General features: G+C 41.6%; 1 protein-coding gene and 1 pseudogene across 1 annotated transcript in view; one reads left to right on the plus strand and one right to left on the minus strand.

Moving 5' to 3' along the window:
- Positions 1-4,441: 4,441 nt before the first annotated feature.
- Positions 4,442-17,901, minus strand: LOC101349971 (nuclease-sensitive element-binding protein 1 pseudogene; annotated as a pseudogene).
- Positions 17,902-21,459: 3,558 nt separating this feature from the next.
- LOC101358413 (zinc finger X-linked protein ZXDB) overlaps positions 21,460-22,526 on the plus strand; it is a 6,261-nt gene continuing 5,194 nt past the window's right edge. The window contains exons 1-2 of the mRNA XM_023736136.1: positions 21,460-21,642; positions 22,290-22,487. Coding sequence (XP_023591904.1) covers positions 21,460-21,642; positions 22,290-22,487 — 381 coding nt within the window. The remainder of the gene's footprint in view (positions 21,643-22,289; positions 22,488-22,526) is intronic.

A 22,526-nucleotide genomic window follows, 5' to 3' on the forward strand; every position in this document is an offset into this window, starting at 1 on the left:
ACAATTATAAATATATACTCACCTAAGATCATTGCTCCAAAATACATGAAACAATTACTGACTAATATGAAAGGAGAAATAGACAACTCCACAATAATAATTGGGGATTTCAACATACCACTTTCAATTCTAGACAGAGCATGTAAAGAGAAGATGGCTAAGGACTTTCAGGACTTAAATAAAACCATAAGCCAATTTGACAAAAGAGACATATGTAGAACACTCCACCCATCATCAGAACAATACTTATTTTTTCTCCAGCTCACATGGATCATTTTCTAGAAGAGATCATATGCTGGGACACAAAACAAGTATCAATAAATTTAAAAATATTGAAATCATACAAAACATCTTCTCTGACCGTACATGAATCTAGAAATTAACAACTGGAAAAATACGGGGAAAAAATACATGGAAACTAAATGACAAACTACTAAAAACCTGTTGGATCATACAAGAAATTTAAAAATTCTTACAATCAAACAAAAATGAAAACACAACATATCAAAACCTTTGGGACACAGCAAAAACAGTTCTCAGAGGGAAACTGTCTCAGTTATCTAGTGCTGCTGTAACAGAAACACCAGAAGTGGGTAGCTTTAAGAAACAAATTTATTTTCTCACAGATTAGGAGACTAGAATTATGAATTCAGGGTGCCAACTCTAGGGAAAGGCATTCACTCTCTGTAGGCTTAGAGGAAGGTCCTTGTCTCTGAGCTTCTACTCCTGGGCAATCTTCACGTGGCTTGGCATCTCTCTTCCCTCATCTCTACTTCTCTTGCTTGCTTGTTTAATCTCTTATATCTCAAAAGAGATTGACTCAAGATACACCCTAATCTTGCCTCATCAACATAATAAACATAACCTAATCCTCACTGGGAAACCCTGGTGGCGTAGTTGTTAAGAGCTACGGCTGCTAAACCAAAAGGTCAGCCGTTGGAATCCACCAGCCACTCCTTGGAAACCCTATGGGGCAGTTTTACTCTGCCCTATAGGGTCGCTATGAGTCGGAATCAACTTGATGGCAACGGGTTTGGTTTTTTTCTTGGTAATCCTCATTGGCATAACCTAATCTTGCTTCATTAACATATCAAACATAAGCCATTCACAAATGGGATTATAACCACAGGCAGAAGTCAGGATTTACAACAAACATTTTTTGGGGGAAACAATTCAATCCATAACATGCCACCCTTTGTCCCCCAAAAATTCATGTCCTCACCACATGTGAGATACATTAACCCCATCACATCATCCCAAAAGTCTTAAATCAACCCGAAGTCCAAAATCTCATCTTCTGGATCATCTAAGTCAAATACGTGAGACTTTAGGTGTATTCCATCCTGGGACAAAATTCCTCTTCACATGTTGTTTTCTAGTGCTGCTATAACAGAAATACCACCAGTGGATGGCTTTAACAAACAGACATTTATTCTCTCACAGTCCAGTAGGCTAGAAGTCCAAATTCAGGGCACGAGCTCCAGGGGAAGGCTTTCTTCTCTCTGTTGACTTTGGAGGAAGGTCGTTGTCATCAATTTTCCCATGATCTAGGAGCTTCTCTGCGCAGGAACCTCGGATCCAAAGGGCACGCCCTGCTCCTGGTGCTGCTTTCTTGGTGGTATGAGGTCCCCATGTCTCTCTGCTTGCTTCTCTCTTTTATATCTCAAAAGAGATTGGCTTAAGACACTATCGAATCTTGTAGATGTCATCAATATCACTGCTGCTAATCCATCTCATTAACATCATAGTGATAGGATTTACAATACACAGGGAAATCACATCAGATGACAAAATGGTAGACAATCATACAGTACTGAGATCAGGACCTAGCCAAGTTGACAGATATTTTAGGGGGGGACACAATTCAATCCAAGACACATGTGAACCTGTGAAATCTAGACTATAAATGATCTGTTTCCAAAGTACAGTGGTGGAACAGGCACAAGGTAGACATTTCCATTACAGATGGGAGAAATTGGAGGGAAAGAAGGGATAACAGGCACCAAGCAAGTCCAAAAACCCAGCAGAACACATTATATTACCTCTCAAGGCTTGAAAATAAACCTCTCTTCTCTGACACTATCTAGGCAATGGCCTAGCCCTCCAGACTCTGGGTGTTGGCCATGCCCTCTGGATTCTGGGTGGAGGACCCTTGGTTCTGGGCTTCAGCTCTGCCTTCCAGGTCCACTGGGATGGCAAGTCTGCTCCCTTGGCTTTGGGTGGCCCCATTCTCCTACTCCATCTGAGTGGTCACTCCACCCCCTCAGCCATGGCAGTCCCCTTTCTTCTGCCCCTTGGGCATGGAAGCCCCACCCCCTTGCTTTAGGTTGCAACCCCATCACCTGACACACCTTAACCGCAACCCCACACTTCAAAACCCAGTTGGCAAAGATCCAACTCTTTGAAACCTAGGAGGCAGTGGCCCCACCCTTTGAGATCCAGGAGACTGAGGCCCCATCATTTGAAACAAAGAAGGCCTTGCTTCCTATGTTCCTTCCAATAGTTCTGCTGTTCTCTGAGCTGCTCCACGGATGGTCATTTTTTTTTCTTGGAGGACAACAGATGTAGCTCCTTTAGCCTGTTTCCTGCTAATAGAATTCCAAGAGGCAGAGCATTCTTTCCTTTCATTCTTTCTCTGTCCCCTTCAGTCTAAGCTGATAGGTTTTCCACTCTGGTAGTTGGTTAGATCCATCAGTCACAGGCCTAATCTCTCTCTCTCTCTTTTTTTTGGTCATCCAAATCAATAAATTTATTTATCCAACGGTTAAAAGAACTGCCTTGAACCACTTCAAAACACACAAGTATTTATTTACTATAACACTCAATGGCATCTTTTATTTAGACATTTTCATGATTCACAAGTAGGTGCTTAGAGATAAAAAGTAGCTTGTGATAATCTTTTTGTTTAGTCCATGGGTTTGACCATGGGAACATCCCAAAACAAATGGTCAGTTCAGTTCATCTCCCAAGCTGATATTAGAATCGTGATATTAAAACAAAGCATAGACTATTAGGTAAAACAATCAAAAGGTTACATTTGTCGTGTGGAAAAGACTAATATGCTACCCTTGCTTATATGGTGGTGTTATGAATACCATTGATTGAATATTTGTTAAGGTAATCCATGACACATTCTGATGCATTTCTTTTTTTTAATTTTTTTTTATTGCACTTTAGGTGAAGGTTTACAGAACAAATAGTTTCTCATTAAACAGTCAGCACATGTATTGTTTTATGACACTGGTTAACAACCCCACGGCATGTCAACACTCCCTCTTCTTGAACTTGGAGGACCTTTTTTCTTTTTATTGGTGAAAATATACATAGCCAAAGATACACCATTTCAAAAACTTCTACATATGTACAATTCAGTGACATCGATTATGTTCTTCCAGTTGTGCTGCTACTCTCACTATCCTTCTCCAAATTATTCTATCATCGTTGTCTTCAACTCACTGTCCCCTAGGCTTCCCATCAAACCTTTTGAGTTGCTGTTGTCAATTTGATCTCACATAGACAATTCTTTTTTTTTGTACTTTAGATGAAGGTTTACAGAACCAAACAGTGTCTCATTAAACAGTTAGTACACGTATTGCCCTATGACAATGGTTAACAACCCCACGACCTGTCAACACTGTCCTTTCTCAACCTTGGGTTCCCTATCACCAGCTTTCCTGTCCCCTCCTGCCTTCTAGTCCTTTTCCCTGGACTGCTGTGTCTCATTAGTCCCATTTTGTTTTATGCAGCTGTCCAACACCGGGCTGAACGGTGAACCTTGGGAGTGACTTCACCACTGAGCTAAAAGGGTGTCCAGGGGCCATACTCTCAGGGTTACTCCATTCTACGTCAGGCCAGTAAATCTGGTCTTTTTTTTTTTTTGCGTTACAATTTTGTTCTACATCCTTCTCCAGCTCTGTCCAGGACCCTCTGTTGTGATTCTGGTCAGAGCAGTCAGTGGTGGTAGCGAGGCACCATCTAGCTGTACTGGACTTGGTCTGGTGGATGCCTTAGTAGCTGTGGTCCATTAGTCCTTTGGACTAATCTTTTTTTTTTAAGACCTTTATTAACAGGTGCTTACAGTTTGTTGACTTTTTTGAAAAAAGCAAGTTGTAAACTTTTATTACAAATTAAAAATGAGGTTCTTAAAAATCTCAACTTGACCAGATATGAAACGATTTAAAAACCCTTAAACGTGTATCGAGAAAAACCAGGCTTTTTAAAAAACACGTTTGTCATTACCAAAGAGAGACGTCTTTAGGTAAAAATAACAAAAACCCCATGCTGCATAAATAATACAGATATTTCTAGCTATCTGGTCAACTGACAAAAAGCAAGCACTTAAGGTCTTCAGCCCCAATCTTTTGTTCATTTTTTATTGCTGGAATTTCATATTCTTGTTGGATGACTAAACCAGAAGATGGTAGAGATGGTAAGCCAGCATTTATTCAGCTCCGCCCTGCTCAGCCTGGGGAGCTGACGAATTCTCAGCTGGTGGCTCAGCTGCTTTTGTCTCTTTGCCATCTTGTGGTTTAGGGTTTTCTGCGCGTCTGCGTCGGTAATTGAAGTTGCGGTGGTGCAGACATTGAGGTGGCTGCTGACCTTGGGTCTCATCTTAATTTTCCTTATCCTCTTCGTTGCCGTCCTCTATAGGCTGTCTTTGGCGAGGAGGGCCCCTGCGAAATCGTGGTCTATAACCTCGATACATATTCTGTCTCACTGGTCTACCTTGTTCTCCTGCACCCTGGTTGTCAGCACCCTCCATAACTTCTCCCTGCATGGGAGGGTTGGAATACTGTGGTCGACACCCATAGGGTCTCCGCATGTAGTAGGCTGGGAACCTTCGCCTGCGGTAGGGCCAGCGCTGTTGGGCCTGGCCTTCAGGAGCACTCTCCGATCCCTCTTTCTTTTCCCAACTCTCACTATTCTGGTAATTCTGCTGGTAATTGGGTGGAGGACCCCTACAACGTGGATAACTTCTATAATGGTTACAGTCTGCTGCATATTTACTACCTTGCACTGGAACTCCACCAGGGCCTGTAACAGTTGCTGCCTCCGCACCCTTTTCTCCTTCAACAACATCAAACTCCACAGTCTCTCCATCTACACTGCGAAGGTATTTCCTGGGGTTATTCTTCCTTATGGCAGTCTGGTGTACAAATACATCTTCCTTGGTGTCATTCCTGTTGATGAAACCATATCCGTTTCTTACATTGAACCAACCATTTTACTGTTCCCAAAACCTTCCTTGCGATGACCTTCTTGTGAGGCAGCCCGAGCCACCGCTCCCTGCACCGCTGCCAGTGGTGCCAGGCTTGGTGTCAGCAGCGCTGAGGGCAGGGGCAGTGGCGGGGGTGGGGAGCGGGGTGGCTGCTGGGTCTCGGCCTCGCTGCTGATGGTCACGGTGATGGTGACTGGGGCCAGCTGCAGCAGCTGCAGCTACTCCCGGGGTGGGACAGTAACTAGGCCGGCGGCAGCGGTGGGGCTGCTCAGGGCTCTCTGGGGTGGGCTCTCCGCTCCAGCTACCAATCAAACTCCTTTGGACTAATCTTTTCCTTCTATCCTGTTCTCTTCATTCTCCCTTCCTCCAGAAAGGGTGAGACCAGTGGAGTATCTTAGATGGCTGCTCACAGGCTTTTAAGACCCCACACACTACTCACCAAGGTAGAAAGTAGAACATTGTCTTTATAAACTGTGTTATGCCAATTGAGCTAGATGTTCCCCGAGACCATGATCCCCCAGCCCTCCACCCAGCAATTCAGTCCCTCAGGGAGTTTGGATGTGTCTGTGGAGCTTCCATGACCTTTCCTTGTATAAGTTGTGCTGGCTTCCCCAGTATAGTGTACTGTCTTACCCTTCACCAAAGTTACCACTTATCTACTGTCTATTTAGTATTCCCCCCCACCCTTCCCATCCCTAGTAACCAACAAAGATTCTTACTTTTTGTGTGTGAACTTTTTCAAGAGCTTTTATAGTAGAGGTCTCATACAATATTTGTCCTTTTGTGATTGACTTATTTCACTCAGCATAATGTCCTCCAGTTTCATCCGTGTTATGAGATGCTTCACAGATTCATCATTGTTCTTTATCATTGCATAATACTCCATTGTGTGTATGTACCATAGTTTGTTTATCCATTCATCTGTTGATGGGCATCTAGGTTGATTCCATTTTTTGCTATTGTGAACAATGCTGCCATGAACATGGGTGTGCATGTCTATTCGTGTGATGGCTCTTATTTCTCTAGGATATATTCCTAGGAGTGGGATGCCTGGATCTATGGTATTTCTATTTCTAGCTTTCTAAGGAAGTGCCATATCATTTTCCAAAATGGTTGTATCATTATGCATTCCCACCAGCAGTGCACAAGATTTCCAATCTCCCCATAGCCTCTCCAACATTTGTTATTTCTAGTGTTTTTCATTGGTGCCAGTAATGCTGGGGTGAGATGGTATCTCATTGTGGATTTAATTTGCATTTCTCTAATGGCCGGTGATCACAAGCATTTCCTCATGTGTCTGTTGACCACTTGAATGTCTTCTTTGGTGAGGTATCTGTTCATTTCCTTTGCCCATTTTTTAATTGGATTGTTTGTCTTTTTGTTGTAGAGGTGTTGGATTTTCTTGTAGATTACAGAGATTAGACCTGTCTCTGACTTGTAATGTCCAAAAGTAATTTCCTAGTCTGTAGGTTCTCTTTTCACTCTTGGTGAAGTCTTTTGAAGAGCATAGGTGTTTGATTTCTAGAAGATCCCATTTATCTAGCTTATCTTCTGGATTTTGCATGTTGTTGGTTATGGTTTATAGCCTGTTAATGCCGTGTATTAGGGCCTCTAGCGTTGTTCCTATTTTTCTTCTATGAACTTTATAGTTTTTGGCTTCATATTTAGGTCTTTGATCCATTTGGAATTAGTTTTTGTATATGGTGTGAGGTATGGGTCCTGTTTCATTTTCTTGCAGATGGACATCTAGGTTTGCCGGCACTATTTATTAAAAAGACTGTATTTTCCCCATTTGATGGACTTTGGGCCCTTGTCAAAGATCAGGTGACTGTAAGTGGATGCATTTACATCTGGGTTCTCAATTCTGTTCCAGTGGTAAATGTATCTGTTGTTGTAGTAGTACCAGGCTGTTTTGACTACCATAGCTGTATAGTAGGTTCTGAGGTCAGACAGTGTGAGTCCTCCATCTTCTTCTTCAGTACTGCTTTACTTATTCGGGGCTTCTTCCCTTTGCATATAAAGTTAATGATTAGTTTTTCCATCTCTAGAAAGAATGTTGCTGGTATTTGGATGGGAATTGCATTGTATTTGTAAATAGCTTTGGATAGAATTGTAATTTTCACGATGTTGAGTCTACTTATTCATGAGCATGGTATGTTTTTCCATTTTTGTAGATCGCTTTTGGTTTCTTGCAGTAATGTTTTGTAGTTTCTTGGTATAGGTCTTTTACAGCCCTGCTTAGATTTATTCCTAAGTATTTCCTTTTTAGGGGCTGTTATAAATGATATTGTTTTCCTGATTTCCTTTTCATCAATCTCTTTATTGCTGTATTGGAATCCAAAAGATTTTTGTATGTTTATCTTGTATCTTGCTACTCTGCTGAATCTAATAGTTCCAGTAGTTGTCTCGTGGAGTCTTTTGGGTTTTCTGTATATAGTATCATATCACCCACAAATAGGGACAGTTTTTACTTCTTCATTACCAGTTTTACTTTTTCATTATCCAATTTTTCTTGCCTTATTGTTCTAGCAGGGACTTCCAGCACAATGTTAAAAAGAAGTGGAGATAAAGGACATCCTTGTCTTGTTCCTGTTCTCAAGGGGAATGTTTTCAGCCTCTCTCCTTTAAGATTGATGTTCACTGTTGGTTTTGAATAGATGCCTTTTATTGTATTGACAAATTTCCCTTCTATGCCTATTTTATTGAGAGTTTTTATCAGGAATGGGTGTTAGACTTCGTCAAATGCCTTTTCTGAATCAATTGAGATGATCATGTGATTCTTTTCTTTCCTTTTGTTTATGTGGTGGATTACTTTGATTGATTTTCTAATGTTGAACCATCCTTTCATAGCTGGTATGAATCCTACTTGTTCTTGGTGTATTTTTTTTTTATATGATGTTGAATTCCATTTTCTAGAATTTTGTTAATAGTTTTTGCATGTATATTCCTGAGAAATATTGGTCTGTAATTTTCTTTTTTTGTGACATCTTTGCCTGGTTTTGGTATCAGGTTTATGCTGGCTTCATAGAACGAATTTGGAAGTGTCTCTTCCTTTTCTACATTCTGAAATAGTTTGAGTAGTACTTGTGTAAGCTCTTCTCTGAATGCTCTGTAGAATTCTCCAGTGAGGCCATCTGGGCATCTAACTTTGATTTGTTTTTGTATCTTCCCTATCTGGGTTGATATCTGGTTGCTCTGTCCTGTGTTCTAGTCTTGGGTTGTTATCTGATGTTATTGATTATCTAACCATAAGACTTCCTTTAATATTTGTTGTAATTTTGATCTGGTTTTGCAAATACCCTAAACTTCTGTTTATCTGGAAATGCCCTAATTTCACCATCATATTTGAGAGACAGTTTTGCTGGAGATATAATTCTTGGCCGGCAATTTTTTTTTTCCTTCAAGGCTTTATATATGTCGTCTCATTCCCTTCTTTCCTGCATCGTTTCCGCTGAATAGTCAGAGATTAGTCTTATTGGTTCTCTATTGTAGGTGACTTTTCGTTTAGCCCCTAGCTGCTCTCAAGATTGTATCTTGGTCTTTTATTTTGGCAAGTTTGATCATGATATGTCTTGGTGACTTTCTTTTGGGGTCTACCCTGTATGGGGTTCATTGACTTTCTTAGAAAGATATCTTCTCATCTTTCATGATATTGGGGAAGTTTTCTGCCAGAAAATCTTCAACAATTCTCTCTATGTTTTCTGTTACTCCTCTCTGCTCTGGTACTCTGATCACTCGTAGGTTTTTCCTCTTGATATTGTCCCACATAATTGTTGGGCTTTCTTAATTTTTTTAATTCTTTTTTTCTGAGTTTCCCTCAAATAAATTGATGTCAAGGGATTTATCTTCAATCTCACTAATTTTCACTTCCATTGTCTCAATTCTGCTCCTATAACCTTCTATTGAATTGTCTAATTCTGAAATTTAATTTTTAATCTTTTGGATTTCTAGTTGCTGTCTCTGTATGCGTTCTAGCAACCTGTTTATTTTGTCATTTTATTCTTGTATTATTTTCCTGAATTCCTCTATTGCTTTGTCTGTATGTTCCTTGGCTTTACCTGAGTTTTGCCTAATCTCCTTCCTGATATCTTGGAGAGCTCTGTATATTAGTCTTTTGGATTCTTTCTAAGATAGTTCTGTTGCGTTATCTTCCTCCAAAAGGCTTCCTCATTCTTTATTTTGGTTGTTTGCTGGAGCCATCTTGACCTGCTTCTTTATGTGATTTGATATTGACTGTTGTCTCTGAGGCATCAATAAGTTATTATATTTATTTATTTATTGTATGTTTGTTTATTACTTCTCGACTTTTTGTTTTGTTTTGCTATGCCCAAGTAAGCTGGGTGTGTGAGCTACTTTGGTTGTTGATGTCTTTGATACTCACATGTCCTTTCTCCAGGTAACTGGAGCAGCTACTTGGCGTGTGAGCCCAGGAGTCTGTTCTCCTTTCTTGTGAGGGTGTGGTACAGGTGCCCAGGTCACCAGTCACCAAGTGTGTTGTGTAGACTCTCACTTAGAGACCCCTGTCGTGGGTGGCTAGATGGAGTGGGTGGTACCACCGGCCCACAGACCCCTGGTGTCAGTAGGTGAGGCCCCTGCTAAGGGGAAGGGAAGTGTCAAATGTCAAAAATCTCCAGTTCCCCCTTGACTGCTGCAGTTGAAAATGGGTCTCAGATGTATGCCCAGCTGTTTTACTATAATGACGGCATGTGGTGTTGAATCAGCCCACACAGGTCTGGGTAAGGGTGAAGGACTCTGCAAGTACTTGGACCCCTTATACCAGTGGCTGGGCAAAGGGACAGGGCCTCCTGACCAGCCCTGAGTTCCCAACTTAGGATGCATGGCTTTTCTGAATGTCTCCAGGCTAGTGTGGGATTGGAGAGCCCTGAGTTCCCAGCTTAGGGGTCGTGGAGCTTATGAATATTGCAGGACTGTTATTGGAGTGGAGCAGGGTGATTTCTGGATGAGGGGAAAGAAGCTCTTCTCCACTGTGAAACTCTGGCAGGGGGTTATTTTGCCCCTGAGTGGTAGGTTAGAAGCTTGCACTTAACTTTCGCAGGTCTGATACCACTCTTACTTGGTTCTGTAGGTGCGTGTGGATTCACTGCTGCTTAGCTGCACCAGATGTGGTGAAGATCATCTTTGGATGCTGCTGCTTGCCTCAGCCTGTGTGCACTGCACAGACTCAGCTAGCATGGCACTGGCGATCTCATTATCTGTACTTCTCTGTTGCTTTTGAACTGTCTCTCCTTCCACTTGCCACTCAGTGCAATTCTTCAGCTTTGTCTTTGATGATTAGGGTTCCCAGATTGTCATATATAATTGATTCCCTTGCTTTTTGGAGTCTTTGTTGTAAGAGGAATGACAGGAAGCATCTGACTATTCTGCCATGTTGGCCCAGCCACCTGTAAAGTCGTTGACAATTTATTAGCCTCTTATCTATTCTTTACAACGAATTATGAATAAAAATCTTTAAACCTTGGTTTTCTTTTCTATTTGTTTATTTTTAATGTGTTTTTGCCTTTTCCTGTTCTGGGTCATGTTCTTGAAGTATTTATTCATGTTTTATAAATGTATTTTTTTCCTTCACTGTTAGCAATAAGCGTCTCAACCAAGGTCTTGCTTTTCACTTTGATGGCCCAGGAGCCGGTATGATTCACATATGAACCATTTGTGAACATACCTATGTGTCAGAAGTTTGATATTTAAGGAACACTCTGGATTAGGTTCTTACTGACGGGCAAATGAAAAAGCGATGAACAGTTAATGCAAACACTGCTTGAAGAAGCAAGTACTTAAACACATTAACAAGGTTGTTGTTCTTGTTGTTATTAGGTGCCTTTGAGTTGCTTCTGATTCACAGGGACCCAGTGTACAACAGAACAAAACACTGCCCCATCCTTTGAAATTCTCATAATCTTTGTTGTGTTTGAACCTATTGTTGCAGCCCCTGGTTCAATCCCTCTTATCCAGGGTTTTCCTCTTTTTTGCTGACCTTATGAGTTGGAATTGTCTCCATGGTAATGGGTTTATACCTTACCAAGCATGATGTCCTTCTCTAGGGATTGGTCCCTCCTGATAATATGTCCAAAGTTTCTCACCATCCTTGCTTCCAAGGAGTACTCTAGCTGTACTTCTTCCAAGACAGACCGGTTCCTTATTCTGGCAGTCCATGGTATACTCAACATTCTCCATCAACACAATAATTCAAAGGCATCAATTCGTCTTCTGTCTTCCTTATTCATTGTCCTGCTTTCCCATGCATATGAGACAATTGAAAATAATAACACGGCTTGGGTAAGGGGCACCTTACTCCTCAAAGTGATATCTTTGCTTTTTAACACTTTAAAGAGGTCTTTTTCAACAGGTGTGCCCAGTGCAATACACCCTTTGATTTCTTGACTGCTGCTTCCAACAGTGTTGATTGTGGATCCAAGTAAAATAAAATCCTTGATGACTTCAATATATTCTCCATTTATTATTATATTGTTTATTGATCCAGTGGTGAAGATTTTTGTTTTCTATATGTTGAGATATAATCCATACTGAAGGCTGTAGTCTTGGATCTTCACCAGTTAGTGCTTCAAGTCCTCTTTGCTTTCAGCAAGCAAGATTGTGTCATATGCACATCACAGGTTGTTAAAGAAACTTCCTCCAATCCTCATGCTTCATTCTTCATCATATACCACAGATTCTCAGACTATTTTCTCAGCATACAGATTGAATAAGTATGGTGAAACGATGCAACCCTAATGCACACATTTCCTGACTTTAAACCACGCAGTAGCTCCTTGATCTGTTAGAATGACTGCCTCTTGGTCTGTGTACATGTTCTGCATGAGCACAATCAAGTGTAATGGAATTCCCATTCTTTACAGTGTTATCCGTAATTTGTTATGCTCCACACAGTCAAATGTCTTTGCATAGTCAATAAAACACAAGTAAACATCTTTCTGGTATTCTCTGCTTTCAGCCAAGATCTAACGGACATCATCAATGATATCCCTTGTCCTGTTCTGAATAAGCTTGAATTTCTGGCAGTTCCCTGTCAATGTACAGCTGCAACAGCTTTTGAATGATCTTCAGCAATATTTTACATACGTGTGATATTAATGATATTTTTTGATAATTTCTGCATTCTGTTGGTTCACCCTTCTTTGGAATGGGCACAAATATGGATCTCTCAAGTCAGTCAGCCAGGTAGTTGTCTTCCAAATTTCTTGGCATATAGGATTAAATACTTCCAGTATTGCTTCCGTTTGTTGAAACATCTCAATTGACGTTTGATCAATTACTGGAGCCTTGTTTTTTGCCAGTGCCTTCAGTGGAGCCCTGTTGGTGCAGTGGTTGATCATTTGGATGCTAACCAAAAGGTCTGCAGTTCAAATCCACCAGCTGGTCCTTGAAAACTGTATGGGGCAGTACTACTCTGTCCTATCGGGTCTCTATGAGTCAGAATTGACTCGACGGCAGTGGGTTTGGTTTTGGTTTGGTTCAGTGCAGCTTGGACTTCTTCCTTTAGTACCATCGGTTGTTGATCATATGCTACCTGCTGAAATGGTTGAATGTCAATCAATTCTTCTTGGTACAGTGATTCTGTGTATTGCTTCCATCTGCTTTTGATGCTTCCTGAGCAGTTCAATATTTTACCCATAGAATCTTTCAATGCAACTTGAGGCTTGAATTTTTTCTTCAGTTCTTTCAGGTTGAGGAATGCTGAGTGTGTTCTTCCTTTCTGGTTTTCTAACTCCAGGTCTTTGCACATTTTGTTATAATACTCTACTCTGGCTTCTTGAGCTGCCCTTTGAAATCTTCTGTTCAGCTCTTTCACTTCATCATTTCTTCAATTCGCTTTAGCTACTCTGTGTTCAAGAGAAAGTTTCAGAGTGTCTTCTCACATCAATTTTGGTCTTTTCTTTCTTTCCTGTCCTTTTAATGACCTTTCGCTTTCTTCAAGTACGATGTCCTGAGTACTCATCTGGTCTTCGGTGATTAGTGTTCAATGCATCAAATCTATTCGTGAGATAGTCTTCAAATCCAAGTGGAATACACTCAAGGTGGTGTTTTGGCTCTCATGGAGTTGTTTTCATTTTCTTCAGCTTCAACTTGAACTTGCATATGAGCAACTGATGGTCTGTTCCACAGTTGGCCCCGGCCTTGTTCTCACTGATGTTATTGAAATTTTCCATCATCTCTTTCCACAGATGTAGTCGATTTGATTCCTGTGTTTTACATCTGGTGAGATCCATGTATATAGTCACCATTTATGTAGTGGAAAAAAGATATTTGAGGAGAAGAAATGATTCATCTTGCAACATTCTGTCATATGATCTCTATTATTAAGGCCATGTTTTCCAACCACCTATCCTCCTTTGTTTCCAACTTTCTCATTCCAATCACCAGTAATTACCAATACATCTTGATTGCATTTTTGGTCAATTTCAGACTGGAGAAGTTGGTGAAAATCTTGAATAACTGGCTAAAACTGTAACATTACCAAACAATTACAATCAATTCCTCACCAAAGTTCATTTTCCCACTCGTCTTCTGTCAAGATCCCATTCAAAGGTCCCATACTGGTCTTTGGTAGACCTTTGGGGAAGTGCTTTTTCTTGGAAGAGTAAGACCTGAGCAGCGCAGGCTGAGGCAAAATACAGTGGGTGATCTGCCTAAAGAGTTCTCTTCAGTCTGGGCCTGGAGAGTGGGCAAGGAAGCTTAGAAAGAAGAGTGATTTTCTGAGCCTCCTAGGTTTTGAAGCAAGGACCTCGCATGTGCATGTGCTGATTAAACAATGTGCAAATCAATAACTTCCCTTCAGAGCAGGCTACAGGTAAAAACTTCTCTTTAGACCAGGATGGGACTTCAGGTGGCCATCGGTTTTGTGAACTGTGATTACAGTCCTTTCTCACCAGGCCTCCCCCTGTGCTGAGTGTGCGTCCATGGTTGGCCTCACAAAGAACTCGGAAGCAAAGCCCAGACCCAATGAGATCTTCTGACCTCTGCCTTGGGCCCTGGGGGGCCATGCTCAGGGCAGGAGTTTCAGGATGGAGGATGGCGGTGAAGACAACAGTGAAATGGGCAGAAGAAAAATGAGGATGCATCACAGTCTCCTTCCTCACCAGGTCACATAGATGAAAGTACAGCAAAAATGCGGCACACACCTTTCTGAGAAGTTATATCAGAGACTCAGGATGTCCCACAGACCTGGTGGTCAGAGAGTCCTTTCCTACAAGGTTCCCCGCTGATCAGATATGTGGTACAGTCCTTCCTAGTCATGAGCTCTGCTGGCAGACAGTGTGGAATTTTCTCAATGAGAATTTAGGCAGTAAGTCTCTGGTCCATTTTCTAGGCTCAGAAATATGCTGGTCAGAGTACTTTCCATAGGGAGAGGACAGTGCAGATGAGTTCATTTTTCAAAATAAAATTCCTTGCAGCCCATAAGAAAGTATGGAGCTTGCAGATGGGAGGGAATCAGGACACGGACAAAGTCTTAAACTGGCCATGCCATTCCTGAGTGAAGTTTAGGTTTCCGGGTTTTTTTGTTTATTTGTTTACTAGCAAGAAAGAGATAGTTAAAGAAAATCCCATAGCAACTTTGAGGGAAAATAGGAGCTTAAAGTAACTGGACCCAGGCATCTTCAGAAATTTTTACACTATGGGAGGGGGCAATTTTCTATGGTGCAGTAGATGTCAAGTTCCTCAAAAGTGGGGCTGATTCCTAGGTGAAAACAGATTTTACATCAGCCTCCTCCTCCACCACCTCCCAGCTGGACCGGGGGGAAACAATTAATTGGATTTTCAGGAAATACCATATCTTGACTCTGGCTCAGGGTTTTCTACCAGAGCATGGGAGGCAGGGGTGAGGGACATAGGGGATAAGAATGGCATCTTACTGCTGCCCGCCCAAACCTCTTTCCCTCTTCTCGCTTTTCCACAGGTTCAGGAGTTACCCGACAGGGCTCACTCTTAGTGTCAATGTGAGGATGTGGTCCCTGGTAGGTCCCTCCCAGCCTGCGCCCCGGGGAGAGCTCCCAGATATTCTTCCTTGGTACAGGGAAAGACTCTGCTGCTGCGCAAAGTTCTTTCAGAACCCACAGAGTGGAAGGGTGCCTTTGCACAAAACCAGGCTCTGAGTTATTTGTAACAAGTGAGAGGGCCAGCTTGTAAGACAGCTTTCCAGGGGTCAGGGCTATGGAGCTTGAAAGTGAACAAATTTCAGACTACACATTTGTGTCTCACCATTGCCAGAGTGTCAGAGTTAAGAAGAGTTGGAATAGGCAGCAGAAAACGGAACAGGCATTTAAAGGATAATAAGCTCCCTTTCAATACAAAGGACCTCACGGATAAAGGCTCTGGGCGCCTGGGATAGGAAGCCAGCCCAGTTCAGTGTGTGAAGAGAATATTATGGGTTAATTTGTCTTCTGTGGTTTCTGAATACAAAATGTGAGTATGCTCTTTCATTGACAGTCCCAGGAATTGAGTGATTAAAGATAAGCAATCAAGTTATTTCTCCCTCATGATTTTAGTGGTATCTTATTCTATTAAATATGCACCCACCCGAAGAAAATAATAGGATTTAAGTTAAAATGTGTCTCCTTCCCAATAAGAGTTGACACTTCAATCACTAAGTAATGGACTGTTTGACACTTATGAATGGCAAAAAATTTGTGCCATTTTTCTCCCATTAATTTTTTTTCAGTTTTGGAGTTTAAAATCAGTTGTAAAAAAGTGCAATTTAAGCACTTCAATTGCTAATATAAAACCTGTTGCCTTCGAGTCAATTCCAACTCATAGTAAACCTATAAGACAGAGTAGAACTCTCCCATAGGGTTTCCAAGGAGCAGCTGGTGGACTCGAACTCTTAATCATTTGGCCACCAGGGCCTAAAAATTGCTAATATAGGTAGATACATATATACTTTGTAAGACTAGCACAAGAATCTACTGCCCTGCTCCTGCAAGGGCATAGATCTGTAGGGTATGACTTCAAATGAAATGCAAGCACTTTTGCTCCCTGTTTGGCCGAAGAGCAGCCACCAGAAGAAAGGGGCAGCATCTAAGGTCTAAACTTGTCTATTCTTGAGAACATTTGTTAGTTCCACTTATGGTGGGAAAGGCAATCTCATCATAAAGCAGGGTTTTCTTTGCAGATGGAGCAGGCAAAACCTGGCTAGGACTAGAATGCAGGGCTCAGATTCTGGACCCTAAGCACGTGACACCCCTTTGTGCTAGAGCCTGGATTTCCCAGCAAACTCAGTTCAGGCCAAGGAACCCTGGACCCACCAAGAATCCTAAGCAGTCTATTAAAACTCCTAAACCAGTTAGAACTGCTGCTTTAATCATTAGTTTACCAGAGGAACAACAGGATGGTAGGTAGACGGTCTCTCTTGTGTGAGCTAACAGCAATAACCCTGGGAAGCCATCTCCTGTAGTGGGTACTACTCACACAGACTAAGAATAGAAGGGAACTCCTATAACCTAATAAAGGATACAAAGTCAGTTATCATTTTATTGCCTCTCAGCTCCAAAGTCACTCTTCAATATGTGCTCTCTGATAATGGATGAATTCCTTTAAGCGTTTCTCCTCTCAGGGACCATGGGGTATATATGCCCGTGTTACATGTTTCCACCCCTGGAGGTTTATTGGCAAGCATTTGAGCCACTTTAGCAAGTTCTGGTGTTGAGGCAGATACTGGTGCCACTGGCTAAAAAAGAAGGATGTTGGTCCATGCCACATTTGAGTGCTGAGAGCCATTCCTGAGACGGGATGTTTCCTAGAAGAGTGGTTGTGTGAAACTTTTATGTCTTTTGGCTTCTGTACAGTGAGACAAGGCTTGCAAGTGTGTTTACTATTTCCTTCATATTATTGGGAAGGTATGGTTACTGGCATTCAAAAATATTCAAGCAAATGAATTATTTTTGGGGTGAAAACAGTTTGTGACGCACTTCCTGGGCCGTGGGACCAATATGTCCCACGAGTGTGATGAGCTTCATGGAGCGTAGTACTGATGTGGCCCACTCTAAATCAAACTGATAACAATTATGTGAAGCAAGTGAGATGCTTATTTAGTATTTTGTGTATTTTGGGAAAATTGAGTAAGATTTTTCATGGCTCAAGTGTAACCAGGAAATGTGATGCGCCATGGGACAGATATGTCCCTCGTGTGTGATGTGCGTCATGGAACATGGGACTGATATGCCCTGCTTGCAATTGGCACCCCAGTTTTTCAAATAATAAAAAGCTACCATCAAACAATGATTCAACAACCATTCCATTAGTGGAAAAAACATGGCATCACCAAAAATTCCAAAAAAAATTTACCCATGAAAGGGTTAAAATGAGCACAATATTATGCATTCCCAGTAGAGGGTGCTGTAGGGACACTGAAGGAGGAAGTGGATCTCCTGTGATTTCTGGCTGTAGAAAGGTGGGTCTGTAGTCTGGGTGTGAGTACATGCGGAGTGCTCTGTCCCGCGCATGCGTCTAGAACAACCATCCCACGGTGAACTTACAGTCCTTGTATGACCTACTGATCACCTTCCTGCAGCCTGAGAACATTCTGTGCTCCAAGCCTGATGCCCACTGATTCCCTCTGGTCCTTTGCTTCCCCCTCCCCTATTACCAGGTTCATCTCCTGTAATCCTCTCATCTCTGCAGCCCTCCCAACGCTGAAGCCCTCCTGACATTGAGCACAGGGACACTGTGTGCTCCAGGCCTCATACTGCACGAGCACCCCCCTAACCCCTCTGTATGTCCACACACTGGCCACCAGTTGTGGGTTGACAATGCCACTTTGCTCCGCAGGGTTGCTTCCTTTTTGCCCTGCAACTGTAGACCAGCTCTGGTTACAGCAAACCAGCAAACTTCTCTACCATTTTACATTTTCTCCAGTAAGGTTTGAACCCCAGCGTTGGGAAGGGGGCCCTCTTCCAAGTTTATCTTTCCTTGGGTACTCTCCCCCAGCCCTAGGGTACCATGTAGAGTTTTCTTATATCCTATGTGGTGCAAACAGTTAACATACTCAGCTGCTAACAGAAAGTTTGGCAGTTTGAGTCCACCCAGAGGCACATTGGAAGAAAGGCCTGGCAATCTATTTCTGAAAAGACAGCTTTTGAAAACACTATGGAGCACAGTTCTACTCTGACACACATAAGGTCACCGTGAGTTGGAATCAGACTCGACAGCAACTGGTTGGTGTATATCACTTATGTCCAATATATTATACTTTTATCATAGTTTAATAATTCTTTGTATTAAACTTCCCCTATTTAGATCACTGTGTACTTTCTATGTCCTGACTGGATCTACACTGCTACAGCTGTCTTCACAACGTCTATAGCACACATCATCCTTAACAGAGAATCGCTGAAAGTTTTCTCTTTGAGAGTAGCATAAAGACAAGGATATCGAGTATCACCACTTCTACTCAACAGTGTCCCAGCAAGTGCCGTAAGGCAAGAAAAAGAAATACAGTGTTTGAAAAGGGAGACGTAAAACTGGCATTATTTGCGGATGATGTGATTGTGTACATAATATCTTACAAGTATTTACAGACAAATTATTACACTCAATAAGAGACTTTAGACGTTTGTAGGTTACAAAACCAACATACAAACATGGTAAACATACTAAACATGCTATTTACCAGCAACAAACTTAGAAAATAAAAATGTCAGAGATAGTATTTGCAAAATATGAAGTACCCGAACTTTTATTTATCTCTTATGGGAAAAATATTGTTGGGGCACATTAAAGAAAATTTTATTAAAAGAAGAGATAAACCACATTCATGCACCGAAGATTCAAAATTGAAAAAATCCTAATTAAAATCCCAACCAAACTCGTGGTTGAACTTGTTATGTCAAATTAATAATTTAAATGCAATTGAAAAAGGCCAAAAATAGCCAAAACATTTTTGAAGAACAAGGTATAATTGCCTTGCATCAAGTATCAGAACTGACTACAGAACCGTAGTGCTTAAGACTGTGTGGTATTACAGAGACAGATGAATAGAGCCAAGGTACTTAATAGAGAGTAGTAGATACTTGATTTATAACAAATATGCCACTGCAAACCAGTTAGAAAAGGGCAGACTACTCAGTATGTGGTTTACTAAAGCACTCGAATACTTCTATTAAGAAAAAAAAAAAGGAACCCTACTCAACACCATACACATACATCAATTGCAGGTGGATTAAGGCCTAACTGTGAAAGGCAAAACCGTAAATATTTTAGAAGACAAATAGAGAATATTTTCAGGGTCCCAAGGTAGGGACAATTTTTTTTAAATAGAAAACACTAACCATAAGGAAAAGAATGATAAGTTGACTTTATTATAATTAAGATCGTCTGTTCACAAAAGATAGCATAAAGCAAATGAAAATACAAGCAACAGGACAATGGAATGTTTTGGCCATACGTATAACCACCAATGGACTGGTATTTAAAATATATGATGACCCCATTAAATCAGTAAGTTGTTGTTGTTGGGTTGCCCTCGAGTGGACTCCCACTCATAGTGACCTTACGTACAAGGGAAGGAAACATTGCCCGGTCCTTTGCCATCTTCATGATATGTTTGAGTTCATTGTTTCGGCTATCGTGTCAATCCATCTCATTGAGGATTTCCCTCATTTTTGATGACGCTCTATTTTACCAACCATGATGTCCTTCTCGCTAGCATTGGTCTTACCTGCTGATGTGTCCAAAGTCAGCGAGCCAAAGTCTCGCCATCCTTGCTTCTAAGGTGCATTCTGGTTGTATTTCTTTAAGACTGACTTGTTCATTCATTACGAACATTCATTCGTTATAAATCAATAAGTACACGATGGAAAATAGAACAAATGAGTAAAAAGACTTGGATTTCAATTGGCCTTTTATAGAAGAGAAAATCCAAAAGACCCATAAGCTTGAAAACATGCTAAAACTTAATACTAACTTGGGTATTGCACACCCTCCAGACTGGCAAAAATTAAATTCTGTCAATACTTGGTGTAGGTGAGGATATGGAGCAGCAGGAACTCTCTACGTCGCTGGTGGGATTGTAATTGGCACAACCACTATAGAAAACAATTTGACATTATCTAATAAAGAGGAAGACATGCATACCCTATGTCCCCAGTGACTCTATTCTTGGGTTTATACCCTAGAGAGACTTCTACACATGTGCCTTATGAGAAGTATACAAAAATGTTCATTGCAGCATTGTTCATAATTATAGTCAAAAAACTAGAAACAACACTAGGGTCCATCCACTGTAGAATGGTATAAGCATACTATAATCATTTTTCTGTAATCATGCAATGGAATAACATTCAACGCTGGAGACAAAGGATCTACAGTTACTGTGAACAACATGGATGAGTCTCACAAATATAATAATCATTGAAAGAGAAGCAAGCTGTAAAGGGAATCATTCAAAAGTGATACATACAAAAGTGAGAAAGCTATAAAGAAAAGCACTGAAATGATCATCAACAAAGTCAGGATAGTGACTATATCCATACGGGAGGGAGTGGGTTGTGATTTGGAGGAGTACACAGTGGGCTTCAGGAAGGCTGGCAATGGTCCATTTCTTGATCTTGGACCTGGTTACATAGGTGTTTGCTTTTATAATTGTCTAAACTGTACAGATATGTTTTATGCCTTCTTCTGTATCTCATATTTAAGACGTGTAAAAAAAAGATTTTGAAATGTAAGGGAAAAAAGTGAAGCAATTCTGATGACATTTGAATTTTTATGGATGAAGAAATTGATCTTCTAATCAAGACACAAGTGTCTATTATCATTAAAAGAGGGGAAAAGCATGGATTATTTAAACTATACCATAATACCCAAACCAGTTGCCATAGAGTCTGTTCCGACCCATGGCGACCCCTTGTGTGTCAGAGTAGAACTGTGCTGCATAGGATTTTCAATGGCTGATTTTTTTTCAGAAGTAGATTACCAGGCCTTTCTTTCTAGGTGCCTCTGGGCGGGCTCAAACCTCCAAGCTTTCGGTTAGCAGCCGAGTGCGTTAACCATTTACACCACCCAGCGATATTTAAACTATAGGTATCCATCATCTAGTTATCACCCTAAATCCTTCTCTTTATAGACATTTTACCCTATATTTGAATCAAGTTCCAACTCACTGATGACAAACAAATTGGAGGATTGTCATCATAATTAATAAGATTGTTAGGCCTAGTCCATTGCAGTGAGACTGGACCACCACACTTAAATGGGAGCAAGGCACCCCAGGGATGTTGGACAAGGTCCTCTGTGCGGGTTTTCTTGGGAGAGTCTATTGCAGTGACTTAGGGTTTACCCTTATCACATTTAACTGGTGCATCCTGTCCCGAGACCCGCACTCCCTGGAGAATTTAGAGTATGCTGAGGAATATGCTCATTGTGCTTCGAGACTGGACATGAAATTCACCACGAGGGTAACTGAAGGTGGTAGGGCAAAGAGTTGGTTTTGGTTGTGCACTGTATAGGGAGAACCCAGGAGCGGGTTGGGGTTTTCGATTTCAGTATAAATTGTTCCATCGTCCAGGCTTTGCATATCTAGGCTGAACAGTGCTAATCTGTTTTAGCCCCATCTCTTACTCATTCTAATCATTACAAATTTCGCCTAGGACCTTGCTCAAGACAGTTCTTCTAGGTGTTGAAGTTGGGGGGGGGGGTCTATGTTTTCAGTAGAAATGCTAGCGCAGTTTATTCTCTCAGTAACTTTGTCATCCATTCATCCATCAGTTCATTCAGCAGTTTTCGGCACATAGGAAGAACTAAGCACCATGCTTAGCACTAGAAGGGGCTAGGGGAGTGTTTATTTATGGTAGATACATCGAGGCATGGACTTAAGTTGCCTTTAGCAGATAGATACCTGTCTATACCAGTACCATTTACTGAAAAAGCTGTCATTTCCCCATTACTCCCTTGATCATCTAATAATATTAATTGTGGAAATTATTTATGTATACCAGGCTCTGCCTCTGGGCTTTCTGTTCTGTTCCAGAGACCCGTTTTGTCTCGTGTGAGTACCAGAATATTTAAATCGCTGTGGCGTTAAATACGTTTTAATATCTGATAGGGCCGGTTTCTGCGCATTGCACATTTTTTTCCCTTCAGGAACGTGTTCGGGCCCGCGGCAGGGGGCGGGGTCGCGCCTCCTCCGCTGCTGTGGTTCCAGCGGAGCCTCACCGACGCGGACATGGAAATCCCGAGGTTCCTCCCGGCTCGCGGGACACTACAAGGTGGCGGCGGTGGCGGCGGGCCGGCGGGCGGCCGGGTGCACGGAGGGCCCGATCCACGGGCTGGCCAGGGCCCC

The sequence above is a fragment of the Trichechus manatus genome, unplaced genomic scaffold (genome assembly GCF_000243295.1).
Source record: "Trichechus manatus latirostris isolate Lorelei unplaced genomic scaffold, TriManLat1.0 scaffold00086, whole genome shotgun sequence".
NCBI lineage: Eukaryota > Metazoa > Chordata > Mammalia > Sirenia > Trichechidae > Trichechus > Trichechus manatus.